Genomic DNA, 20,763 nt, shown 5'->3' on the forward strand with positions numbered 1-20,763 from the left:
TCATGATCTGAACTTTAAACTACTGGTGAAAGCACCGTCTGGGAAAGATTATTTTAAAAATGTTAAATATGTCAGTTGTTTGTTGGTTGTAATCCAAACACACAAATATGCCAGGCGCAGTTACATGAGAACATTATGCAAGACAAAGACAGGAGAAGTAAACTTTGTTTTCACAACAGACAAAATATGCAAATATTTCAACCACACATTTCAATATTAAGTTAACATGTAACAATAAAATGAAATATTTATCTCAGTTTACTAAAAAAGACAAACCTGAGTGTGTGCTACATTTAGAATATTTTCAGCTCACTGTCAGACAGCTCTTAACAGGAAACTGAAGGGTTTATATCACTGATTCTCTTTACTACTACTTTTTACAGTGTACCACCAGACGTCAAAAGCAGGCTGACCCTATTCAGGGCTAGGGTTAGAGCAACTTAGGTAAAAAAAGGGTTATTCCTGATGCACACTTCTCTTTCTGATAGTTTTTTCATTTTACCTCCACTCACTATCTCCCCGTCACATTTTGGTTCGTCACTAATCACGGACATATGCATGCTACACGCTCCCTGCATGAATGTGACATGACTATGGAGCAGGATATGAAACAAAATATTACAGGATCTCATAGTTTAAGTGATTTCATTCAAATTATTGTGGCATTGTTGATATTAAATGTTTCTAAATGTATGTGTGCTTAACACCAGCGGTACAGAACTTGTACTACAGTTTGAGAACCACTGGTTTATATCTATCTTTGCTCTCTTCAAAGGCACCAAACCATTGACAAAAACGTTAATTTTACCCTGCAGTACACAGGAAGGTGCTGGCTTTCACTGCTGTCTTTATTAATTAATTTGAGGTTTTGTGTGATTTTGATGTTCTAACATGTTAGTTCGAACTAACTAACAGTTTCCTGTCAGTATTTGTAACATTTCTTCTTTGTCTGTAGATGTAACAGGCTATCTAATGAACATACTCAAACTAAGCTGTTTTTGTCCTCTAACCTGACTAAACCTGAGCCACAGTGGTGTCATATGTCAAATCGCAACTAATAAGCTGCTGAAATGTTACAAATACATATATATCTGTAAGTGGACTATCTAAATAAATGGACCTTCTTTAGACTTAGCCTTTTGTTGCTGCCCTGTTCACAGAAGTACAGTAGTAAATATCCAACAAACAGTATTATTTATATCATTTAGTTTATCTTGTCTGATAATCTCTTACTATATTAGTCAGTTTCTGGGCTCCATGCAGTCTTCAAATGACTTATTTTGTCCGACCGTCTAAAACCACTAAAACATTCAATATAATTTGATATAAAATAGATAAAAGCAGCAAGTTCTCAGCAGGAAACTGATGTGGGAGGACGCACCCCCACCCCACGCCCCTCACAGCCTGGAGGGTTACACTGGTTACATCTTAGTGTTCCCCCACCTGCCAAATCCCACTTTAACCCCTGCTGTCTGCTCGAGGAAAAAACACTGACTACGAACAAGTACCTCGTATGACCTCGCTTCAGATAACTCAAACTAACTCTTTAATGATGTCATATATAGCCACCACACAATGTTTTGAGTTTCCCGAAAACACAGTTGTTTTGTGGCAGGTTGCAGGGTTGAGTGTGTGCGGTGATGGAAACAAGTCTTCAGAGAGAAGCTGAAAAAACTCAAGACCGATCCTGTAATTAAAAAAAACAAAACTGAAAGGTGACTGCACCGAGCAGCGTGGAAAAAAAGGGTTGCACAGCTTCACTCCCCCGGGTGGAACCACCAGCAGAGACTTCCCCAGCCTGCCTACGGTGTTTGCAAACCTCACTGTTATCTTTACGTTTGTAAAATCACAGAGCAAAAAAAAAAAGGTAATATTTGAATTCATTTGAGTGTCATGGGGCAGAACTCTGACACACTGAACTATCCTGATATGTCTCACAAACCTCTCTCTATCATAAGATTTAAGGATGTATTGTTGTCTTCTGTGTCATGTTATCAGTATTGGCACGTAAGAATGATTGAACCTATGTGTGCATGACCCTGTGTTTGGACTAACAGGAATATATTACAGCTTTACTGTACACTGTGTAGTAGTCATAGACTTTCCTTTTGAATGAACAAACATACCTTTGTGTCAGGATTTGTTTCTGGTCTTCAGTCCATTTGAATCTTCATGGCTAACTGTGGGAAGAGAGCTAGACTTTACAGTATTTTATTTGCATGACATAAATAATGAAATATACTCCATGTGAGCCTACAAAGCACAAAATGAAACTTTAACTCGCTCATTAAATCAGGCATTTGTCAGGTGTCACATCTTACATTAGATTTTGATTAATTACATTTTACAAGACATGCAGGTTATTAATTAGTGACTCTGAAATTGCCTTTAGGTGTGACTTTGTCTCTACTGTATGTGTCAGCCTGTGATGAACTGGTGACATTGTGCACCGCCTCTTGCACAATGTCAGCTGGGATTGGCTCCTGCCCAAGGATAAGCAGTCATGGAAAATTAATGAATGAACTATAAACTACAAACAGCATAAGAAAAAAAAGCTGCAAATTGCCGTTGTAAATAGGTTCATAAAATGCTTGTAAAATTAATGAGTACTAATCAATGAAAGCAGCCGACGTCAGATGATTTGTGAGGTTTCATTTGAAATGAAGTGAAGTGAAGAGAGTGTGATCATTTTTGTCAAGGTGTTGCATATGATGAAAATAATGCATAATTACTCCATACCGTCATAGATATAAATACAGAACATAGATAGGCCTGTCTGTTTTTCATGTGTATCATAGCCACTGGTTTCTCCTCATGTCATAAAGAAGGGAGAAGTTACATTACATTACATTACACTGCATTTAGCAGACGCTTTTATCCAAAGCGACTTACAGAGGAGGACATAAGCTGACAAAGGTGTAAAATAAGTTGAAGCAAGGGGGTTGCAATCAGCAAATACACCATTAGATGCCACTAAATCCAGTGTCCACAGGACTGTGGAAACACAGCAAAACATGCATAATATGTTTCAACATTTCTGACATATTCTGGCAATAGAGCCTCCTTAAGCTGATGTACTGGCCCTTTAAGTGACAATGATAAACTTCTGAGAAACACTGACCCATCCTCTCAGTGCACGATGATTCACTTTTGTTTTAGTTGCTGCAAGTCCTGCTTTCCAGTCTTGTGAATGTCTTGTCTGACTCAGACTTTGCTGTCTTATTTTACTGGAATAGATTTGAACACTGTAGTTTTCATAACACACAGAAGCAACAGTATTCTCAATAATGCATTTCTGTGCAGCGGCTGGTTCTCATCTACTGCAATCACTCCCTCATTCGCCCTGCTTCCACATCACCCAGGTAACTTTCTGGTGAAATATCTGGAAATGTAAACCCAACTGGACCATCTGGTCCAAACTCACCATGTAGGAAAGTCATGCTCATTGTACAGATGCATATTGGTTATAGAAACAAATCATCTGTCGCAATTATCTGCTGTACCTCTTCCTCATTTTACACAGTGTACATACACACAGTCACATTTGGTTTTAAGGAACCAAAAGCACCATATGTCAAACTAAGACCAAAAAATTTTTGGTTTTACGCCTTAGCAACACTGCATTGTTTGAAGTCATGAGAATAATGTCAAAGAGTCCTTTGAGTCCTGACTTTCTGACCTCCTCTCTGAGAGACGGTTAGTGGGGGTTCAGACAGGATCAGGCGCCGCGGCAAAAACTGAGGTTTTTCAATTTCAGTTGGGGTCGTGTGTTTGCACAGGGGTTGCCACAAAAAACACCAAAATAGAGACACGAAGAAGTTTACAGAGAGAAAGAGAGAGAGAAGGAGAGTGCATGCTTTGGTTGAGAGACATAGATAAAGCTGTTGATCAGACAAATAAAAAGTTAGTTCCTGATTGTTTCACAGCGGTTACGTTCAGCATGTATAGACACCTCAGCCCCCCCCCACCACCACCACCAGACCACCCTGATACAAGTTGCCGGAATCCCTGATCCTGTCTGAATGGGCGCTTACAGTGAAAAACACTTCAAACACTGTGAAAATACTCTGTCACAAGGCATTCAGAATTTTTATAAACATTAAGTGTGTCTAAAAGTAAAGGTGCTCATTATGCAGAATGACTGGACCACCACTGGATCATTGTTAAATCCCAAAGTTTTACTTAAAGGTCCACTCTGTCAGATTTAGGAGGCTCTATTTACAGAATATGGCTTAAGTGGAATATAATATTCATAACTATGTTTTCATTAGTGTTTAATCACTCTTGATGTCCAGGGCAAGCAAGCAGGTGGTACTACTGGAGCTAACTGTCCCCTAGGAAGATCGGATGGAGGAAGCGTGGAAGAAGACAAAGTGTGCTGACCTGGTGGCTGTGTTGGGGGAATGGGTGGAAGGCCCGCTGCGAGCCCATTGAAGTGGGATGCAGGGGCTTCACAGGCCAGTCCCTACATCGTGTCCCGTGTCCTTGGGATCTGCGGACTGCACAGACGAAGAGCCATGAAGAACACCATGGAAGCTGCGGAAAAGGCTTCACGGTAGCTCTGGTTGAAAAGGGGGGATGTGTGGTGTGGTGCACTACCTGGACACAAGTCGGGGCTGGGTCACCCAGATGAGGGTGTCTGGTGTCCCTAAACACCCCGTGACCCCGGTTATATTACTGAAGATGTGTCCAGGTTGCACCGCAAGGTGTATCTCAGTACTTGACAATAAGAATTATTATGTTTTTGTTACCTCAGAATGAGACCATGAGTCGTCTTCCACGACTCTGTGTGACACCATGTTGGACCACCAAGTTTCTACAGTAGCCCAGAATGGACAAACAACTATAGTTTCTACTTCACATTAGGACTGAGAGTCAGGTGAGGGCTATTCAGTCGGGGTTGCAATCTATTGCTACACAACTACGTGCTAAACTAGAAAATTTCAAAAGAAATTTTGAGTGTGCCTGACTCTGGCCCCGTCGTCCCCATACAATATTACTGACACTGCTCAGAAAATTCAGTACTAGAAAATTCCTGCAGAAATTTTGAGAGTGACGAGTGGGCTGTTGCTGGGGGTCTGTATTCAAAAGCACACCTCAAACAGTCATTTTTAACATGTTTATTTAGACACAGGAGCACCTAGCGCTCATGCGCTAGCATGTTAGCATTAACATGTTAGCATTAATAGGTTAGCATTAGCATGTTAACATTAGCATGATAGTGCTGATGCGCTAGCAATTAGCGACCGATTAGAGACCTTCCCTCGAAGAGGAGGGATTGCTGGCCAAACCATATTTCCAATCACTGAACCGACATAACTGGGAGCATCGTGAGCCCTTCCTGATCGTCTACATAGGCAGACGTTCTTTCTTTTGCTCAGTATTTCCTGCTTTATGTTAAAAGAGTCTTACCTTGTGTCTTTTCCCACCTGTTTTTGTGTGTGTCATCTCTGTTTAATTAGTTAATTAGGTCTTTTCCCTCTTCCACTTGTCAGGTTCCACTTGCTCATAGTGAATCTCACTTCTGTATTTTTTCTGACGTTGGACTTTTGCTCATGGAGTTTTTCTTGAATTGTTTGATTAAGTTTGTCTTTTAACTGAACTCCTCAGCTGCCTTTTGTTATCTTTGTGTTATCCTGCCTGTCATGTCATGTCATGTCATGTCACGTCATGTCATGTCATGTCGAGCATTTGTAAGTAAGGATAACTTCATATAAATATCTTCTGGTTTCAAAACCAATTAAAAATTTCCTGTAATACAGTATTTGAGTATCAGCTAAATGCGTAAAATTCTTATGATGGAATGTGTGTATGTGTGTGCGTGTGTGCGTGTGTGTGTGTGTGTGAGTAAAGCAGATCACATGCATTCCTGTTTAAATGGTAGTTGCGTGAGTACGCTGACAGTCTTGAACAATAACCCTGGAGCTGCAGGTAGAGAGAGCAGTGTTGCATTTCATCTTTGCAATTATCCTGACCAGTGCTGGGAAAGTCAAAACTGTCTTACCTAGCTTACCTAGTTACTTATCTAACATTTTTAAATCTTGTGCTGATGTCTGCACTGTTCTCTTCCAGGTATTTATTGTCTTTCTTTTCTTTAAATAGAATATGAACTTCTTCTAACAGAGTAACACAGGGTCTAAACCACTGATAGTATAAAGAATGGACAGCGTATGCATGAAGTGTGTTGGTTCTGGCGGTCGCCATATTGGCAGCCCTGCCCCTTCTGCCTTTAAAAATCAGCAGACATAATGAAAAGACAGACACAAAATCAAAAGACATGATTGGTGGACCTGACATGGTTTAATTAATAAATAATTAATTATACATAACTTTAAGCCTTAATATCATTTGAACAGGTGAGTTGTATATAAATTCACCCTCAGTACAGTTGTCATGAACGGGGAAATTAGCTACAGAGACCAAAACTGTTTTTGTACCAGGCTGTAAACATGTTTTCAATTCAAATGTGTTATGTATTTAGTTTAAAATAATTTGCTATGTAGTATTAATATAAAAATATTTCATTGTTTTTACCATAGTCTGGTTCAGTGTCATGTTACACACCACTTAATTTCCTTGTACTTCCCCGCCTGAAAAACATTGTACTCTACCTGTCTTCAATTGCCTACTCATTGTGTACTTGTACAAATAAGAAATTCCAGTCAGCAATTTCATCACGCTGTTGCCATGCCACTCCCAATGGATCAAACTGCCTTTCTCTGTGTCACACTCACACTGAGAGCCCATTGGTCCTTTTTTTTTTTGCATGTCCAACATCCTGGTTAGATAAAGGACAAACGGCAGCAAATGCTGTTTCATTGTGAGTATTGCCTTTCCTGTCACTAGTTGTATTCATGTTGTACTCCGGTTTCCTTTTTCTCATCCTCATGATGTCATTGAATAGACAAGTCTTTGTAAACATGTTTTATAGGTCAGTTTCATCCAAAGATATCAAAGATAAAATGACAAGTTGGAAAGACTACAATGAACAAACAGTTTTGTTTTTGCTCCCATTTCTCATGAAGTAAAGGAAGTAAAGACTTCTGTGCTCACAAAAGGTTTATTTCTCTCAAATGTGTGCATGAACATGTCTTCTTTGCCAAGATAATCCATGACTAAACAGCATGACTATGACACAGGTGTTCCTTGAACAAGGACGATCTAAAAAGGGCAGTTTTATTGCTCAAACAGTTGTGTGTGCTGACTGCAGGAATGTCACCAGAGCTGTTTCCTATGAGCTGAATGTTCATTTCAATACTATGAGACGTCTACAACGTCTGAGAATTCAAAAGTACATCCATCTGGCCTCACAACCACAGACCACATGCAACTACACCAGCCCTGGACTTCCACATTTAGTTTCAAGATTACAAGGATACATCTGAGTGCTCGTCATCCTCAATGGGGCCTTGACCTGACTGCAGTCGTCGTGACCATCTTTAGGAAGAAAACCCTCTTCTTCGATGGCGTTCATACAGCGGTTAAAGAGGAGTGGGCCAACATGCACCAGTCATCAACTTTATGTGTCACACTGCATGAGGCAGATGGTAGTCACCAGATACTGACTGGTTTTTAGATAAAACTGCACTGCACAAGTCCAAAACTCACGTGTGTCATAATGATGCTTTTTTTTTTTTTTAATCAGCATCATGACATGGCACTCCTGTTAGATGGATGGATTAGTGCTGACACACAGGATGTTAACAGATTTGTAAACAGAATTTGTGGGCGTAGAAGTCCTTTACTTGTTAACTATTACTATTATTTACTCATGAGAAATGAGCAAAAACACAGGTGTTTATATTATTGTTGATTTATAGTAAATGAATGACTTTTATTTGTGTGAGCACAGTCTGTGCAGTTTGCAGTTCTCAGAATAAAATATTAGAATTCAGATAAACTTTGTGTTTTAAATGACGCTTAATAATAAACATATTCATATAGAATTATCAAAATGATCATAATTATGAATAGTATTATCATTCATGCTTGGTACAGTGAATCTGAAGTCCCTTCCCACAAAAATCTCAGATATCTGACAAACAAACACCGCTCAGCTATTTTTAGTGTGTGACAGCCCTGAGGTCTCTTCATTCAGCTGCATGTATAAAGATAAGACGTCTGAATCGATGCCTTTGTTCATCTAATGGACAGCTGACAGCAGCTTACACTTTGTTGTTTTGAAGAACGTGACACTTGGGTTAGGTAAGACCGTGTGTGAAAGTCAGTATGAGTGCTGGTATTTTATGTTGTGACATGTGTGGTATTTACATGGTTTATGTTGGTTATCTGAAGCTATTAAATATGCTTAACAACAGTTGTCAGGGAAAATATGTTGTATTGTATTATATTATATTTTTGTTGTGGTGTGACACACTTAAGCTCTCTTCTCACACTACAATAATATGACTTGGTATGGTATAGTACAGGGATGTCCAGGGGGCCAATCACGGCCCATGGTCAGATTTCATGTAGCCCACAGCTTCATTTTTAGAATATATTATTTATGGCCTGCTAGAATTGTCAGATACTGTATGGCTGACAGATTTGGCTTTTTTTGGTTGACATAATGAAGCATTTGAACCTCTAAGGACATAACTGCTGCTGTTATATATCTGTAGATGTGACACAGAATATTACTTTCTGAATGATTTTGTGTAAGAGAAGAGCAAGAGTAATACATTTTAAACTCAAATGTTAACAGACTTTGCATTACTCATAATAAGTCTAACTGAAACTGCTGACATGGTATGACATTTTGGAAAATGGTATTTGTTTATTTACTTGTTTTCTGGTTTAAATCTGTTATGTAATAATAAGGCTACAGACTAGCATAGCATAGCTAGGATAAATAAAGCTAGGCTAACTGACCAAAAGGTGACTAAATCTGCTGACAAGCACCTTTATGGCTGACTATTTAACATATTAGACCTTGTTGATAAAGTCTTATAAAAATGTAAAAGTGTAAAAATGATAATTAGTTAAATTTGGGGACAGTTAAGTTAGCTGGTTTTCCCCTGCCCCCAGCCATTCTGCTAAGCTAAGCTAACCCTAGCCTTATAGTTATCAGAGTGGCGTCATCTTTTTATCCGAAAAGTGAACGGGCATATTTCCCCAAAAGCTTTTTTTTAATTACTTATTCTTCCAACACATGTTTTAGATGTTAGAAACTATAAAACACATTGCCAAAAAAAATACAAAAACATAACTGCATTAGTTCCTGGTGCTGTAACCTGCTTTGTCACAGACATCCAGTCAGTCAGTCAACACACATTTCACCACAGCACACCAGGAAGAGCTCAAAGAACAGAGGGGGAAGGGGGGAAATAATTCCCTCAGGCTCCCAGATCAACTTTAAATCCACACAAGGAAGTAGTGATCACTAATTCACAGAGCGTTCTCTTCCTTGCTGGTCACAGACACTTTTTTTTCTTTTTTTTTTTTGTTCTCAGCAGCGAGCTGAGAATCACTTCCTCTTATGAGAAATAAGAGCAGCCTCACACAGACCGGTCTGCCTGACAGAGCAACTGACTTGACTGAGAGCAGCTTACACACACACACACACACACACACACAGACAGAGGGAGAGACTCATGCTCGGATCCACCACTTGCTGAATGTGTAAGTACAGAATAAGACTTTATGTGACAATGTAGCCGTGTTGCCTGTTTTTAATGTGAAGTCTCAGACACAGTCTGCTGTTTTGTCTTGTTCAGACTTGTCATGTTTCAGACTGTAAAAGACAGCTAAGTGTCAGGGTCAGGTAGTCTGTGTACTCGAGCTCTCTGCGTTGCCAAGAGCAAAAAGGTTGTTTGGCGTTTGGACCGGCGGGGCAATCAAGTAGAGTAAATCAAACTCTTGATTTTCAGTGGAAAAATAAGTGTGAGGGCCTTGCAGATGTAATGAATGTCAACTCAGCAGTAAAGGATGTGGTTTGGTGCAAGTTGTAGCAAGTCTTTGCAAAGCCAAGCCCCTTGCAGATGTCTCCGATCAAAACATCTGTAACTGTGAAGCCAGATACCGGCATTCTGCTATCTGTGTCATCTCAGATATTTATATGTCAGAACAAGGAAACCCTGACATGTTTCGCAGCACGTCTTTGGCTTTTTTTTCCTCATGCTCAGGATGTTTAGTTGACATATCAAACTCAGAAGACACAAAGTGCCTAACATGGATCAAAACCACTGGAGGTAGAGAAATTCTACAAGGATGCATAGATTTTTTTTCCTTTTAAACTTCTTTAAAACTTGCACCTTCTTAGTGCTGCTACAGTGGGTTGTGTTTTGTTTCAGGTGTCACACCTCGTGAGAAGTTTGTCAAAGTTTAGCGCTCAGAATAGCTCATGGAAAAAAAAAAAAAAAAAGGAAGAAGCGTGTTGAGTCATTCAACAGTTTTCACCCTCAAATCATGTAGTGTGATCACTCTTTGGCCGTGAAGTTTAAGGGGGTTTCCAGTAAGAGCAATAAAACATGTTCGGAATGGGGTGAGGCTGGTAGCATTAATACCCACGGTCACATCAGTTCCATTCATTCATGTTTGTTTTGGTAACTGACCTCAATGACACTGGAGGTAAAATTAGACCAGGGATCAGTGCAGACCCTCAGCTTCCTCCGTTAGTGTGTGTGACAGGGGCTTTCTGAACCAGCGTGACGTCAGCCAGTGTTTGTGCTTGCGTTAGCAGTCATGAGTTTGTGGTGAGCAGAGCAGATTTTATCAGCGAACACCAAACCACAATCAACTTGTCCGAAAACCCCTGCGAGACCGCAGATGGTGCTTCCTGTGTTTACAATGACAGAGGTTGACTCCGCCTCTTTCTGCTTTTGACACCTGTCAACTTTTCGAAAAACACAGGCCCGTTGCCGTGGAAACATAGATGAACCAAAAGGTGAGGAGGATTCTCCAGACAGACAGTCCTGAGACGACAGAGGTGAGGAAACATTGTGAATCAGCATCCACGATGGACCACCAACAGCAGCATGCCAAAGTGGAGCGATTTCTCAAGCTGGGCTACACTCACAGTGACATCCTAAGGGTGCTGGAGAGCCTCCACCACGACGCCCAGACCAACGACATACTGGAGGAGCTGATAAAAACCTGCCACACTCGCACTTACACCAACAAAAGCGTCCCAAACAGTCCCAAGCTGGTGCCCAGAGGCTGCAGCCCCTGTCCCAGTCAACCCAGACCCGGACCAGAGAGAGAGTCAGCTGCCGGCTTCAGACCAGTGGTTATAGATGGAAGCAACGTGGCCATGAGGTGAGTCAGTTAAGAATATTATATCTCTGTTTGTGTATCCAGCTGCAGTGGTGGAAGAAGTACTCGTGTGATTGAGTTCATTACCAATACAACACACAGCAGTGAACTCTACTGTGTTAAAATAAAAGTATTACAAGATCAAAAGTAAAAGTAAAAAATTTAAATGAATATGTAACATAATAACTGATGTCTTTCAGCATTATGTTTAATTCTAGTTTTTTTTTAGAGCTAATTGTATCTACCTTATATGCTGTTTATGTTCATTTAATGTGTATATTAATACATCATATTTTGAAGATCTTACTCTGCAAAGTAACTATAGTTGTCAGACAGGTAAATATACGCCTCTGAAATGTGGAGTAGAAGTATAATGTGACATAAAATGGAAGTACAGAACCTCAAATGTGTTCTCAAGTGCAGTACTTCAGTTAGTAAAAGTATTTGAACTCATCTCCGCGTGCACACCAATGTCTCTATTTGTGTCGATTTTTGTTTCACTTCTCAGATTTGATCATGCAGTACTTCCTTTATGAGGATGTGGGAAGTAAAAACACGATGTGCTCCTGTAGTTTTCTCTCTTTTTGGCCACTCACTTACAGATCACACGCCACGCCAAGTGTTGAAGGTCGTCACCGCTCTTACACTGATTCACATCAGATTCAAATTATTTACAGCAGACGACAATCTTATCTAGCATGCAATATATATAACACCAAAAGAATTTCAGTTCCCACCTACATCATATGATCTTGTGGTTGCTACCTTGACCTGACCTAAATTGAGAAACAAGGAAGTTGTGAGTAAAAATATTGTCATACAAATAGCATGACATGTAGGTGGAGAGCTCGTTATGAATTCAAAATGGAAAACAAAAGAGAGATGCTTGTAATAACATTTCCTGTAAGAACGCAAAGTCCAAAGAGGAAGATAGATATCTATTTACTGTCACACCTTTACCTTCAGGTGAGGTGGTGTGATCAGGCACCCCTCACATTTTTTCAGTTATTAAAGGTGCACTCTGGTGGCTTAGCCATGAAAAAAAGGAGACCGAAAAAAAAGAATGCTTCAGATCGAAGCAGCAGAGCTCGAGATATCCTGACTTTTTATTTCCTAGTATGACTCAAGCTGCAAAAACACTTCCCATAATGCAACTCAATATTATCTTTTGTTAGACCCTCCCTGCTCGGTAAGCACCCACATCTTTCAAAGTTGCCACCCCCACCATGTAACGCAGGCTGTCTTTGTTTCCGAGCCCAAAGACAGATTACTCAGACAATCTCACTTCACTTATTTCCTCAGACTCTGACAGAGACGTTAAACTACTGACTTCACAAACTGACTCTGGCATCTGGATCGTTTCAGCGTTTACATATAAAACTCTTTAAAAGAGAAATTAATGTGAACCGCTGTTTAACTTAAAGCTGCAGTAATCAATATATTTACATTCAAAACCAAGAGAATTATCATCTCAGTCTGTACTTCCTCCCTGTTTTACATGTTGACTGTGTTTTAGCTTGTTTTAGCCTCTTGCTCAGCCCCCAAACAGCGCACATTAGCTGGTGAACAGGGTGGAGCACGCAGTTAAAGAGCTGGATAGTGTGAATAGGCAACGATTTGCTTATGTTACGATGTTAGCCATAACTTTTTTTGGTGATGATATGTCAGTGTTGCATGGTGTTGGCCTGAAGTCCCCCCCCCAAAAAAAACTATTACACAAGAATTATTGCTGCTTTCAACAAACAACAGTATACAATCATACAAAACATTAAATACTTTGCAGAGGGAGTGGTGTTCAGCATGAATAGCTTTCCTTTTAATATCTCACTGATCGCAGTTGGTCATGGCTTTTTTCCATTATGTCACTCCTCCTTACATGTGATTTTATTAGCCAAACTGGGTGTCTAACATAAGAACTCATTCAAGCAAAGAAATATACGTCTGCAAATAAAGCAGGAAACTGGCTGATGTGCTGACAGCATTGATAATATGTGAGCCAGCCAGGCTGCAGGTATAAAGTCAACTTTATGACATACCAATAAAGATATGCAGGGCAGATCGTTTGTGTGGATTCTGAATAAATCAATCTCGTGGCAAGCCTTGTCTTTGGTACCTGTTGTATGCAAAGTGCTTCACCACTTCCTGCTGATGGAAAGAAGGGGGAACCCCCATACACATGCGAGTGCGCACACACACACACACACACACACACACACACACACACACACACACACACACACACACACACTCTTTACTCTCTCCTCCAGGCAAAACGATCCAGTTTACTCCTTCAGTAGTACAGTCTGGGAATGTGAGTGTTACATACAGGACTTCAAAGAACACATGTTTGTCAGGTAAACTCGTAAGTTAGTGATTAGGTTAGTGATCGTAGTTTTCCCAGGCTCATTTACTCATAAATTCAAAGACCTTTCAATACCTTTTATTAGGGTTTGATATCAGGTGTAAAATGAACACAGAGGCCTCATTTTTTCACCCATGAGCTTGTCACGTGAAGGAAAATGTGTAAAACTACAGAAAATGTCATTCATCACTCTCCCTCAGGATAGAACATTAAAAAAATAGCAACCAGCAAACACTGCCATGCATGATGTTTTTGTGTGAGAAATCTTCACTTATTTTGCAAGGCAACATAATTTATGGTGGAAAAAATATTCTTCAGATGAATAAGACAGACGGTGTCTCATTCATGTGCTTTTTTGTTTTTGCAATTTCACTTTGCAACGTTAAGCTGAACTCAACACATAAGCACAGGCATTGTGACACAGTCTGCTTCCTGAAAAAGGGAGAAGAGAAAAAAGAAGAAGTTGGATTTTTTTTTTTTTGACTGTTTGGCTTCTGTGTCTTTTTTAGCCATGGCGACAAGAAAGTGTTTTCGTGCCAAGGACTGCAGTTGGCCGTGAACTGGTTCTGGGACAAAGGCCTGCGGGACATCACTGTGTTCATCCCACTGTGGAGGAAGGAGCAGCCGCGACCCGAAGCACTCATTACAGGTAAGAGCACGTGACGGAGCTGAGGTGGCGTCACTGTGACGCGGTGTGACATCTGATAAAGGAACCACAAACTGTGAGACTTCCTGTGTTGTTGTTGTAGTTCTTTAGGACAGTTTAATTGAAGATTTCCTTCAAGGCTTATCGTGAGCTCACCCAGTCAACATGTATTATATTATAACACGGCTGCAGGTGATTTACAGTTGTTGTTGACTGTGTGTGACTGTCAGTCAGGATGAACCAGAATTTAAGCCTCATTCGTGGATGCACCAGCTGACTCTAAAAGTCTAAAAGATTTTAGAACTTTACGACATTATTATAAAGGCTTGTTGTGCAGCTTCTAGCTTCAGTATATGGTGTTACAGGCTCAAGAGGTGAATTGTTGAAGTGGGAGTCATAGCCCTCTGATGTGCATCATGTTAGAATCCATCAGGTACAGAGGGTACAAAGGCTCAGTCCTTGCCACAGGGGCCCAGGATTTAAATCCGTCCTGCGGCCCTTTGCTGCATGTCGTTCCCCTGTCACTCTTTGGCTGTCTCTATTCAATACAAAGCTTGCATGTAAGTCCTTTTAGCTCTGTTTTTGGTCTCCACCATCTCCTTGGATAATTATCTGGCTTTTTAGGTGCTTGTCTGTCTGCTGGTTGGTGCACATTGGACTTATCAGAGCGTTTTCTCTGAAAACATCTGTAGCTGTAAACAAAGGTTGATGGAAGAAGAGCTCACAAAATCAGTTCATCTGAAGGAGGCAAATTCTTTTTGTCAAGCTAAAATTAGAAGCCATGTGGAGCGTGTTGAGACAGCGCTGCATGAGCTGGAAAAATTAAATCAAAGAAATAAAGAGTTCATGTAATCTGCCACTGTGGTACAACGGCTGCTGGTACATTGCCACCACTCTGCCACGGCTGCTTCATCCTGTTTGGCAGCCTGATCCTTTGTTGAGGACAGCTGGAGCCAGCTCGGCCAATTGATCTAGAGTTACCAAGTTTTACCGGTGAACAGCGGGTATCTAACTGTCGCTGCTGAAACAATAAGGAAGTCTAACCACCAAAACTGTACTTCAGTTCATGGTTCATGTTGGATCAAGTCCGCTATAAATAGGCTCTTTCCTGAAAACATTTATCAGCAGTTAACAAGGAAGCAACATCAACATAACAACTTTTTATAACCACGCTGTAAATCCCCCTGTCAAAACTGGTATTCTAAAACAAAGAGACCGCAATGTGCAGGTCATGGAAAATGTCTTTTTAGACACAAGAAGGATTTGATGATCTCTGTTCCATCAGCTCATAACAAAACATTATTCTCTCATGTTTCTCATAGATCAACATATTCTCCATGAGCTGGAGAGGAGGAAGATCCTGGTGTACACGCCGTCCCGCTGCGTAAACGGTAAGAGGGTGGTGTGCTACGATGACCGCTACATCGTCAAGCTGGCCTTCGACTCAGACGGCATCATTGTGTCCAACGACAACTACCGCGACCTGCAGACGGAGAACCCCCAGTGGAAGAAGTTCATAGAGGAGAGGCTGCTGATGTACACCTTTGCTAATGACAAGTAAGATCATGGTAGTTTGAGGTCACCACACACACTCACACATAACACGCAAGAGTGTGTACAGAGTGTGTATCTGAGTAAATCTCACGTGATCCTAACTGTGTTTGTGTGCTGGTGAAGGTTCATGCCTCCAGACGATCCTCTGGGGAGAAACGGTCCCACCATTGATGATTTCCTGCGTAAAAAGCCGTGGACCCCGGATAACAAGCTGCAGCACTGTCCCTACGGTTGGTTTACATTTCTGTTTCGCCTGAACAACACACAGATCTGCTCAGGTTACACTTCCTCGTACCCTGCTGGGATATTAAAACTGTAGCCACACAATACAATAGGAACCTGTTTGGGAATTATGAAGTGTGTGATCAGTGTTTGGGTCTGATTTAATCTGCTGATCTATTTTCACAAAGCAAATGAACATAGAAACATCTCTGGACAGTTATTACTGTATGTTCAATCACCAGGAACCAGAAGTATAAACGATAGTGAGTAAAACTTTACCAAATTGCAGATGTAGACATGTAGCTGTGCTCCATCTGAAGAACAGGAAGGTAAAAGCTTTTTTGACATCAGTGCCACTTGAAGGAGGACCTGATGCTCCCACCAGGAGACCTATCAGATATCATCTGATATCATATCATATATGACAGATGTGTTACGAGTACATCAGGACCTAGATGTTTAGGGTTAGCTTCACCCCAACGCTCAGGCAAATTCACACCAACATGTAGGTTAGTCAGTGTGACACATGCTGTGTCTCAACTCGGATGCTTCCATTAGTACACTTTTTACACTGTGTACTTCCTGGTGTAGCGCACTAATCTCAGCAGCGTAGTGTTGTCTCAGCTTACCAGAAATGACGTTTGCAACATTTCACCGCTTTCTTGCGGAATTGAAACAATGCGCCAACATTCCACCGCCAAGATATGATTATAGAACATATGAACTGCTTCAGTTTGAGCTGCTTCCTCGGCTGCCATTTTCCCTATGCTTCCGCTGTGTAGCCGAAATGGCAACCCCTGACGGCGAGAAGTGTCTGCATTTGCCATAATTCACAGTGTGAACACATTTATGTACTCAAAATAGCATGTCTAAGTATGTAAGTATGCAAATTAGGACGCAGTGACATTAAAAACGCAGCCTTAGCAGCCAATAGTAACCTGTCATAGTTAGCCTCAGTAATATACCTAACATGCTCATAATGAATGATAATGAATGATAATGAATGATAATGAATGATGTTTAGCAGGTACAGTGTTCACAATCATCTTACTTTAGCTGCGACTTCAGCATGCTAATATTTGTTAACTAGCACTAAACACAAAGTATAGTCATCAAAAAATATTCATATAAAAAGTCAGGGGATCCCTGTTGAGATATTTCACTTTGGACCGAAACGGTGGACTGACCCAACAAAAACTACACAACTACATAATATCATGAGCTGTGGTTGCCACGAGGGCTGAGCAGACAATAGAACGCCTCCATGAAAACTCCTTTAAACAGAGAAACACCCCCAAAAAACATGTGAGCATAAACTCATCCACACCCTCTGACTGTCAGGCTGTCAGTCTGGGAAGTTGTAGGGCAGACATGCTGACCACAGAGTATTTTTTAAGATTATTCAACAGGTGTAGAAAAGATTACATTAGACCGAAATGTTTCTCAAACCACGGAGGAAGTATAAATTTCCTCATGATATCGAGCCGGCTGAAATGTAGAAGCTGAGTTTCACACTGTGAAATCTCGGCCGTTGCGTTACTTCTCCACAAAAGTGAAAATTTTCCATCAGTCCTCAGTGAAACTATGATGTCAACACAACACAATCATGTTAGATTAAAAATAGAACATAGGTATGGATGAGCATTACTACAACTATTTAAAGCATGTTGCAATCAACATACCTTGTACTGTATGACACTCAGAGGAGTAGAGCCAGTAGGAGGTGCTGTTTCTTTCTTGATCGAACGTTTGAAACTTGTGGAAGGCCACCGGTCTGTCATGAAGAGATTAGCAGAGGAGGGATTCATTTACCTGCCTGTCAGTCAGGGAGTGGTCCTGAGAGACACCTAGTGGGAGCTAGGACAAGCCAGGGAGCCCTACGAAGAGTCCAGTGAATGAGTTTGTGTGTTTACAGTGGTGCAGACAGGGCTCACTCAGACACATCCATCCTGTTTACAGCTGTGGAGCTCATAAATGACCTCTTATTTCTCTCTTTCAGGAAAGAAGTGCACTTATGGGGTCAAGTGCAAGTTCTACCACCCAGAGCGGGCCAACCAGTCACAGCTATCTGTGGCCGATGAACTGAGAGCGTTGAGAGACAGAGCCAAGAACTTCTCTCCTAAACCGAGCCTGCAGGACACACACAGCTGCCCCGCTGTGTATCAGCCAGAGCACGGCTACACGTCATCCACCCCTCCGCCTCTCAGCATAGAGGATCAGTCCCACAGGGCCTCACCCAGCGAGCAGCTCATCTATCAAAGAGACAGCAGCAGCCCGAGAAGCCACCCCAACACAAGCCTCCACCACTGCCCGAGCCCGGACGTGGACGAGGCCTTCAGCTCCATGGAGAGCTCCATGTCCAGGCTCTACATCCAGGATGTGCCCCACAGCATGGAGCGCTCACCCTACAGCTACAGCAGCGGCGTGGCCAGCTACAGCCTGAGCTACGACGACTACTCCCACTCCGGGTCATTCGGCTGCAACACTCAGAGGCCGTGCCTGAGTGGAGGAGGTTACTACGCACACCATAACGGTTCAGTGTCCTGTGAGCGCCCCATGTGCAGCCAGTGCAGGTGCGGTCAGCAGCAGGCCAGGATGTCGCCCCACCACCAACCAGCGTGGGGCTCCTGCCCAGCTATGCCACCACATAACGGGGAGTATCCTGGCCATTATTCAGAGAAGCAGTACTTCAGACAACCCTGCAACAGACAGACCCACAGCTTACCGAAGGACCCGTGGGGGCAGGGCCGTCTTTCTGATGGCAGGATGAGCGGCCAGACCAAGAGCCCGTCCAGCGAGCAGAGGAAGGGCCTGAGGAGTCAGCTGAGCACCCTCTTCCCTCAGAGCACGGTGGACCAAGTCATGAATGCTTACCCACACGTCTCTGACATGTCCGAACTGATTACTCTCATCCAGAGCAACAGGACCAGCCACATCTCCTTCTAGATTAGAAAGATTTTTTTTTCATTCAAACTGAGCCCACATTGTAGTTCTCATCCCAGAAACAACATGAAAAAAAAAGAGACAATCTCTTCTTTTCTAACAATGACTGTGAATTAGTTTTATTATGAATCGTAACATGGAAAACTCTCACAGCACATTCCAAACCTTTTCTTTGAAGCATTAAAAAGTGACTTAATCTGAGGAAGTGTTAAAAATGTAGCAGACTGAATGTTTATTTCTTTGTCCTAGCATAAAAGTGCAATGCACTACGCTCCATACATGCTACTTATTGTAGCACTGAAATGTTTTATCAAAGCAGCATGTGTTGTTTTCTCATGTTGCCTCAAAGTGAGGAACTCTATTACACTATTCTGTACTTTTGTAAAAAAGTTTTAGATAACAAGTTTAGATGCTTGTATTTTTTTGTTTTTTTTGTTGCAGCCTCTGAAATAAAAGCGCTCAAAACACTGATTGTCTGCGATGAATACGAAGTGTCCGTGTCCGTAGTGTCCGTACAGGCGGGGTGACTGCTGCTGCTCTCTCTGCTGGTTAAAACTCATCCAATCCGATCAGTGATGACACGGCAGGTGTTTTCCATCAGTTATAAACCTGCTGCAACACGCTGAGAGCCAGTTTGAACCAGAGAAGTGGAACTTTTAAATCACACTCGACCCTACGTACAGTACACCTTCCTGCTTTCTCTCAGGAACATTAAAATGTGTATTAATACACAGCTGAAAATAGTACCCAACAAATTTACAAAGTGCCACATACAGGGTGGGGAGGTCAAAGGGACACAGAATACCATCAGAGATGTCCTTTGAAATGAGACCATGTGCTGAACAGCAGCACTGTGGCCACAGTGACAAATGAAGGGTAATGGTCAACAGAAGAGGTATATAAAATATATAAAGTATGTTAAAGGTCCAGTGTAGGATTTATTTATGGGTGTGTGTTGTAACCCCTTCACCTAACCCTCTTCCTCTTCATATTAATGTGTGAAGAAAAAACTACGGTGGCCACCAAATGGACAACAGAGTCAAAAGTTTAGTTTAGTCGTAGTAGTTCAGTTTGTCCGTTCTAGGCTACCATAAAAAACCCACAGCGTTTGTAGATATAAAAGTCTCATTCAAAAATACAACTCTTATTTTCAGGTGATTATAGACTAATAAAAACTATACTATATCCCATTTCTGCCATATTCAGAGTGCCCTAAATCAGCAGCACAGACCACAGCTTCACCGCTGTTTGTTAAAGCTACTATGAACCATCGGCAGCGCCCGGTGTGTCCCATCACTCTGCTGTCAGCTACAAATAAAGACAGAAAAATTACCAAAAAGGGAAAAAAAACAAATGTTGCTACGACCTGATGGATGCAAGTATTCTCCACCAGGTAAACCTCCAGCAGCACACAGAAATTCAAGCCGGTCCAACAGCACGAGACAAGTTGTTGGTTTAACTTTCAAATGACCTATCCCATGGAAGACATGCTGACTGCTCATAACAGAAACAAACACAGTCGAAATTAATAATGTCACTATTAAAGCAGTATTAAGTGTCAGCGAGTCAGCATGCACACTTACAGAGCTCTGCGGTGAACACACCCGTTGATAACTTAAAACATCCGTTTCCTGCTATGATGTTTGCAGAAAAAAGCTCTGTCAGTTTAGATTCATTCCCCTCAGAGATCTTTAAACAGATGACTGAGAGGAAAGCTGCTCATGTTTTTGTCTCTGTGGCTTTACTGAAACCTTTGTCGGGGCTCTTCTGCCATCTAGTGGTC

The 20,763-nt window shown here is 41.5% G+C and overlaps 1 protein-coding gene across 1 annotated transcript; it reads left to right on the forward strand.

Moving 5' to 3' along the window:
• Positions 1-9,323: 9,323 nt before the first annotated feature.
• Positions 9,324-19,465, forward strand: LOC104918317 (probable ribonuclease ZC3H12D). The gene is made up of 6 exons (XM_010730032.3): positions 9,324-9,621; positions 10,852-11,256; positions 14,125-14,264; positions 15,584-15,818; positions 15,939-16,045; positions 18,037-19,465. The coding sequence occupies exons 2-6, from the start codon at positions 10,874-10,876 to the stop codon at positions 18,981-18,983; spliced, it is 1,812 nt and encodes a 603-aa protein (XP_010728334.1). The 5' UTR covers positions 9,324-9,621; positions 10,852-10,873; the 3' UTR covers positions 18,984-19,465.
• Positions 19,466-20,763: the final 1,298 nt, after the last annotated feature.

This window comes from Larimichthys crocea, chromosome XI, assembly GCF_000972845.2.
Source record: "Larimichthys crocea isolate SSNF chromosome XI, L_crocea_2.0, whole genome shotgun sequence".
Lineage (NCBI taxonomy): Eukaryota > Metazoa > Chordata > Actinopteri > Sciaenidae > Larimichthys > Larimichthys crocea.